An 8033-nucleotide genomic window follows, 5' to 3' on the forward strand; every position below is an offset into this window, starting at 1 on the left:
ACGGATCGTCGCGTCTGCCCGGCAAACAAACATTGTAGTGGCAAGCGCGTGGTTCATTAAGCAGGGCGACTTCCAGAAACGTCGACTCGTGGCCCGTATTTTACCTCGCAGTAAAAGAATGTGGCGTGATCCGAACGTAGTGGGGGTCGCCTTCCAGAAGAAACGAAAAAAATCGAAAGGCGTTCAGAACTTTTCGAGAAGTCGAACCGTCAACACATGTGGTATGTCGCGCATTACTTATCAACCAAAACGCAGTTACATTTTTTTTGTTCCTTTTATATCTTTCTAGTTAATAAGTTGTTGAAATAAACATTAATTTATTTGTGTTAATTCTGTGGAATTTCATTGAACTACCCTTATTATCATAATCGAAATAAGGGGATCGATCAGTTCGTGGCGTCGATTATTTAATCGTAAGGGGAACTTACAACTCTCGTTGACGTGCTATCTCGCGATCGCGTCTCTCCGCGAACGGTCGAAACAAAATGATTCACTAAAAACTGTCCTGAATTCCTAAGAATTTATTTACCGCAAAACTGACAAAGTGTTTATTTAAAAAATGAGGTTGAAGGTAGTCCTTTTCTTTCATTTCATTTATTTTCATTTTCTTTCTTAAGTATGGCTAACACAATATCTAATCAATTAAAATTTTATATTTTCACGTGAAAAGTTTCTTTAGATAATTATTATCAACATGATGACTAACTCTTACGGATTAATACGTGTCTGTAGGGCAATCCGGTGGACTTGATCGGCTTTTTACTTCGAAAGTTGAGTAATCGGTGTCGCTTTCTTACGCATCTTTGAACTGCATAAATGTTTTAAAATTGTTTGATCCAGAATGTACCACACCGGACAATCAAGAAGGCAGGTGCCTTGACTACAGAAAATGTAAACCTCTGCAAGAAATATGGCAGATACAGTACCGTACAGCCACCGATTTTTATAGACGATCAGTGTGCAGATACCAGGGCAATGTTACGATCGTTTGCTGTCCGAACGATCCAAACAAAGAGAAGAGAGAAATTTTAATAAAAACTGTGTATAAGTATAAGGCTTTGCGACCACCATACCGTGGTTTTAGCAACGTCTCTCATACCAGGGTGGTCGATGGTAAACCAGCTGAACTTGGTACGTTTTATGTCTTTCTTTCCGATTAATAATAAGCCATTTACTGCAAATAATGAACTTTAAAGGCATTAAACAGCACATCAATGTACATTTCAATTAGACTAAATAATAATGCTATGATTTTATCGGTAGTAACTTTACTTATTAACTTGAATTATTTCTTTCTTTTACTTCATGTTAGGAAGAGTATCTTTTTGCATGAAATAAAAAATTGATATAGGAGTAATAATATGGATAGAGATCAAAAACTGTTAGGGCAGAAATTACACGTTTGAACTTTATAGTTCAGTATAGTTCAAATAGAAATTATATAGAATTATTTAATAATTTGTATTCCACTGGAATAAAAATTTAATTTCTGTCTTTATCAAATCTCTATTTCAGAGTATTTGTACGTATGTACTTATCGTCTGCTGTATGATCGAATATCGAATAGATAATAATCGTTGTTACTCGTTATGTGAGAAAAAATTATGTATATTCACAACTATGACTATTGCATTTTAGGCGCTTGGCCATGGATCGCTGCATTAGGTTTTCGTAATCCCCGAAACCCAGACAAACCACTATGGAAGTGCCGAGGTTCCCTGATATCGGCTAGGCATGTTTTGACCGTAGCACATTGTGCACATATGGATGGAATAGAAAACATACACAATCATAATATTGCCATTCTTAGATTGGTGGAGGAGGTGCCATTTTCGAGTAACTCCTCAAATATATATATATATATATATATATATATATATATGCTATTGAGTATTACTGAAGTATCATATCCTGAAATTTCTTACTGTACATATATATTGTGTCATAAAGCGTGTACAATTCTTTCTCATACTTTTCGTCATTCGTTTCCTGCATTTTCATTTATTTTTTTATTTTTCAGGGTACGTATATCCCATTTGTACGAAAGAGCCCCTACGAAAGAGCAACTTCGTCGGCTATAACCTCCTTGTTGCTGGATGGAGAGCGTTAAGATATAGTAAGTGATATCAATTTTATAATAAAATTAAACAGTTCCAGTCTTAAATATCTTTCTTATTTTCTTCGTAGGACGACCACGACGTAATGCATTAATGGAAGTACAAATGCCAGTGATTAAGAACGCCGAATGCAAAATAGCTTATTCCAAATTTCCTAATGCACCTGATATCACTGATGGTATAATATGCGCCGAACATGCTCAGGGTGGAGAGGATTCTTGTACGGTAATTAAGTTACAGAGTTACTACAAACTATACGGTATCTGAAGACACGTCAATTCGAATTAACATCAAATCGACGTCTTAAACATTAGAAATAATAGATAAACACAATTTAATAGTTTTGCCCACTTCTCACACCTCATTATGGTATTTAATCTAATTTCCTTCTAATCTTAGTTTTGCTCAAAATACATATAACATGTACATTATAAATTGGAGTATTTCTATACACAAATCAATAGAAGATTATTACTGTATATAAGTATAATTTCAATACAATTCGATCGATATATTTCAGTATCTTTGATTAAAAATTTAACGATCCTTTCAGGCTGACCGCGGCGGACCACTGCTGATACAACATGAATTAACCTCGTATTTAATAGGTATTGTGTCTTACGCTTATAAGTGCGGCACAGCTGGCTTTCCCAGCGTTTACACTAGGGTCACATCGTACCTTGACTTCATTCTCCAAGCGATGCAATAATATGATATTACTGTTCCATAAATATCATTGTGTAAAAAACGTAAAGTTGGATTTTCTTATTGTGGAGATAAGAAACAGCTCAAATTTACATTGTTTTGTACGTTACAAATTATAGGCTTAAAATGTACGAAATGTAACTTTGAAACGACACTAATTTTTTACGCACGATAAACCTCCACGACTTAGGTATGTAAAGATGATAAACGTATATTAATTCTATTAATTTGGTAATAATAAACCAACTTTCTGAGAAGTTCTGTAAATTTCGTTTCTGTTGTATCAAGAGAATAATGGAATATTCCACCTAGATCGTATACTTCTTCTATGTACATACAAAATTTTCCGGCTAATCTAAAACACTTCATAAGATAGAGAGCTTCTGGAGATTCGGACACAGAGAGTGCATAAAATACAAGATAAGTCTCGTGTCTTTCAAAATTATTTTTTATTCGCTAAAAACGTCCTGTGTACTCATGCAATCACATGCAACCTCGAAACTTCGCTTATTTTTTATCACTTTCCAATTCAATACACTGTTTCTGCATTTTTGACTATATGTAAGAGAAATTTTCATTCAGCCAAAAGTGTACTTACAGATTATAGATTCCTATACGACTCTCGGTAAAAATTTATCCGCACTCCAGATAGTTAAAACTTCTGTCGACCGTATTGATCCATCTGCACTCTTCGTATGACATCAATATCTGTTCAGTGCTGCTGCGCAGGTTTCATTGTGTTACGTCAATTCGTTTGTGACCGTTGCGCGAGTAATGGCGCTTTTCAATGGCGATTTGCAGGAAAACAGTGCAGGATGCTGTTTCTTGTGGTCGCAGGTTATGTTTGATGCCTATATTTATCAAAGATTTAATGCACATTATGGAGAAAGTGTTTTGTCACGAAGTGTGTTTGAATGGGCACAAAAGTTCAAAGAAGATCGCACAAGTGTTATGAAAAAACAGCTGGACGCCCGTCCACATCCACGATGACAACATTGAACGTGCTCATGAACTTATGCTCTATGGAATAGACGAGTGACACTGGATAATGTGGCAAATCATTTGCAAATCAGCCACGGCTCTGCTTATGCAATAGTGCACGACAGATTTGGGTTTTAAAAAGTTTGTGCGAGATGGATGCCGAGAAAGCTGATGAAAAGGTGAAGACGACGATGCATTCGTGGTTCGCAGCTCAGCCCAAAACATTTTTTAACGAGAAAATACGAAGGTCCTTCAGCAAATGGACAAAGTGTATACAGAAATTGAGTGATTATGTCAAAAAATGATGTATGTCTTTTTTGACAATTGCTTAAAATAAATTCTACACCGACAGAGCGGGTAACTTTTTACTCACCCTCGTAAGACACTTAAATTTCCAATCTATTATGATGAATAAAAGAGCTTATACTATTAAATCTAATTGTATTTTGTTGCATGAGAGTACACGTGTATGTGATGTACGTTACCTTTATATCCCCTTGAACGCTTCAATATTGCTCATATATACTATATTTTGTACAGCTTCTATAAAATTTTGTATGTTTGTTTAGGCTGTTAATCTAGAGGCTGGAGTACAAAGAAGTGGCACAATGATGTGGGCTGATGACATTTATAATTATCAAGGAATCACCCCTACATTCGCTCAGGTATATATCGTTGACTATAATGTATTTAACATATATGATTGTTAGAATATTAATAATTAATCTTTATTTCTATCAGAATTTTAATGAAACTGTCCCTTGGGAAGGAAGAACTGATACCTTGATATCACGGTTTGTACATCCTATATATACGACAAATTTTAGAACATTATATAACGAAGAACCAGATCGCCGTGGCCATGTGATGTGAATAAAAGGACTTGAATTTGATGATATTTTTGTAACGTTAGATAACATAACTAAGTATCTTCACAGTAAGATAGGATGACATGGTTTACATGATCTTAATGTTGTTCACTTGAGTGATGATATTATAAGGAAAAGTGTAATATCACAGGTAGGATGATTCATAATTTAGAACTACTATCTCATGTATGTATTAAAAATTAAAGAAATATATTAAATTTTATAGGATATTTATGTTTAGTAACCAGTAATTCAGAGATTGGTATTCATGGTTACTATAACGAGGCTGTAGAAACGCACCCTTTCTTCTTTGCAAATGGTCCTGTATTTATGTCTAAGCCGAAACTGGAACCTCTGAATAATTTAGATTTATTCTTGTTATTTTCTAAAATACTTATCTACAGTATACCATAAGGAATGATACCGTATCGCACCTAATCAAGTGCCTTAAGAAACATCAACAGGATATCACAGTAATCCCTTATCGACTGATATGTAAGTAAAAGTTATGTGTCATTGTTATACACAGTTATGTGTTAGTGTTATACACAGTTATTTATCATTTTCTATTAATTCAGTTGTAGCCATTACAATATCTATGACACTGGTAGTAATTATGAGAACAATAACGATGTTCTATAAGAGGAAATTATGATTAGGAACAAAAACTTACAGGTAAGTCAATGTATATGTTATTTGCCATTTGAAAAGAAAGTTACTAACTTAGAATTTTTTGATAAATAATAATTGTGCAAAATATATTGGATTTCAAATTTGTCAAAAATTGAAATTTAAGAAGCATTGTAATAATATAACATTAATATTTTGATTTTTCAGGAGATATCATGCGGTGGATGGATAATATGTAAAAAATATTAAGCAGTATATGAATTTTCATATTGCGTAGAGATAACAAAATGAATTTTAAAAAATGTCGACATGGTAATAAGAAATAGCATCATGACAAAGAATATATAAAGACAGTTTCATTTTTTATAAATAAAAATTTGTTGTTCCAGATTTTGAAATATAGTGAAACGTTTAATTAGTATCTTAATATCTTTAAATAATTATTATTTTAGAATCAATTGTAATTGTATCATACGTACTTTTGAATTCGTGCAAGAACATATGTAATTTTGAAGTAGTTATTATTAGGAAATTGTTAGACGCGAACAGTATGCGAAAAGTTAGTATGCAGTGTAATAATTATCAATCAAAACACAAGAATTAAATTCTTGAGGAAAAAATTTCCGGAATTTCTTATTTACACGATTATAAAGAAATCCATAATAAGAAGGAGCTGCTTTCTAATACTTCTCTTCCTTGTAATGCCTATGTTAATGATAACGAGGTTCGACTTTTTGTTTTTAGAGGGATACTGGAAAATTTGAAAGTACAGTACCATTGGGAAGAAAATCACGATATTGAAAACGATATTTGCAAGTAAATTTCCAAAAAATCTGTTTTCAAATTTTCGCTTTCTATTTCACATTAAAAGAAAGGGCTGCCTTCTTTCTCTGCAAGACAAAACAAACATTCTGAATCTCGTATCAATGAATGATGTCAATAAGTTATTTTTCTTTTCAGATTGAACAATATTCCAGATTTATTCATAATTTCATACTACGCGAAGAATAGACTTTCATAGGTATATAAAGGAAATATTAAGTATAGGAAAACTCTTTTTCGTTGTAGGTGACATATGCTTCACGGTTGAACACATGTATTTTTGAACACATATAAATGAAAAAGTACTCTTATGGAGAAAAAGAATTGATACCTTCGATTGACATTAGATAATGTATATAAACTTATGAACAATCACTATCGGTTTGTATTTTAGGTGCACACGCAGATTTGTTGGAGTTCTTATAAAATGTACATCCTGTACGAACGTTTTATTCTTCCAAATTTTACGATACTATGTCTCATATAATAACTATATGGATTAAACGTAATATAAATGATCCGAAAATAGACTCGAACGACATTAATTGTCTTTCTATTTATACCAATATCGAAAATACAAGTAAAGCCGGAGCAATAGTATGCAAGAATGGACTATTTATTATTTTAAACCAAATCATAGCATATTCAGAATGCACAGTATTATCATGAAATGTAAATGAATCAGTTGTAAACGAACGATTTTACTGTAAAATCGTTGCCTCCTTTTTTTCATCTGAAATATAGCAGCAATGAGTACATTCTTTTAATATATAATAAAACGAGATATCTTTATAAAGTTACATATGTCATCACTGGTAACTGTTATCTCGTATGACACCAAATATACCGTTAGTATGGAATGATATTTTTATGAAGATATACTTTAATGATAGATTTTATGAATGAAACGTTATATAAGAAAAATTATCTCTTGTCATTCTATGAAGTGTAGTAGCTAACGAAGATTAATTTTACGAAGTATTGGAGCAAAAGAGAATTAAAAAATTAAAAAGATCTAAATAAGATTGTTCGTGTGGCTTAATTATCTCAATTCTGGTACACCACTTGTTACATTCTAACTAATTAGCGCTAAACAATAACTTGCAAATATTAAAGATATTAACACCTTAATATTAACACCTAAAGGTTTTCAGGAAATTTTATAATATTTGATTATTGTATATCTAGTCATTGATTGATAAAATTTCTTGTATAAGCATAGATCGAGGTTGACGTCATACGCAGATTGCATATCATTGACAGGTATCGTTTTAATTTATTTTATGGCTAGAATCATTTGAATATTATACGAATAATTATTTCCATTCGAACGATTAATAGATCACGTACCTATAAAAGATATATTATGAAAAAGACGTGACGAAACAAAAAAATATTGGAAATTCCGTTGTCTGTTGATTTTTATTTCCATGTAATTACATATGAAATGGGTAATTCATTAACATCTCCTCGAATCGAATATAATTCGTTACACTTCACAACGATTCAAATAATGGACGGGAAATATATAATAAGTTTCCTGTCCTTGCGTTAAAATAGTACTGTACAAATCAGATGATACAGGAAATACCCAAAAAACCCAATTACATCCACATTGCATGACAGCACACTTGCAATGGATTTTTGTGATTTCAATGTCACAGACAATGACACAACTAATCAGAACACGTTCGAGGCTATAGACATTGAAATTACCGCGTGTTTAATACGTTTAAAGCATAAATCTAAATTTCACGCGATTATTTCTTTGTACATTGTGAAACTCTTAAATTATCTTAATCGAATAAATAATCCTAATGTAATAAAACATCTTGAAATAGACCTAGATATCTGAAACAGAAACTCGAAGGATAAGAAATCCTAAAAGGTACTAATCCTAAAATAACAA

At 32.3% G+C, this 8033-nt stretch overlaps 1 protein-coding gene across 1 annotated transcript; it reads left to right on the forward strand.

Annotated features, from left to right (window-relative positions):
- Window positions 1–118: 118 nt before the first annotated feature.
- On the forward strand, window positions 119–7149 carry LOC143304298 (venom serine protease Bi-VSP-like). The gene is made up of 10 exons (XM_076626746.1): window positions 119–221; window positions 1639–1836; window positions 2021–2116; window positions 2188–2342; window positions 2671–3012; window positions 3135–4468; window positions 4545–4823; window positions 4899–5167; window positions 5251–5347; window positions 5510–7149. The coding sequence occupies exons 1-5, from the start codon at window positions 119–121 to the stop codon at window positions 2824–2826; spliced, it is 708 nt and encodes a 235-aa protein (XP_076482861.1). The 3' UTR covers window positions 2827–3012; window positions 3135–4468; window positions 4545–4823; window positions 4899–5167; window positions 5251–5347; window positions 5510–7149.
- The last annotated feature ends 884 nt before the right edge of the window (window positions 7150–8033 follow it).

Source organism: Bombus vancouverensis, unplaced genomic scaffold, assembly GCF_051014615.1.
Source record: "Bombus vancouverensis nearcticus unplaced genomic scaffold, iyBomVanc1_principal scaffold0030, whole genome shotgun sequence".
NCBI lineage: Eukaryota > Metazoa > Arthropoda > Insecta > Hymenoptera > Apidae > Bombus > Bombus vancouverensis.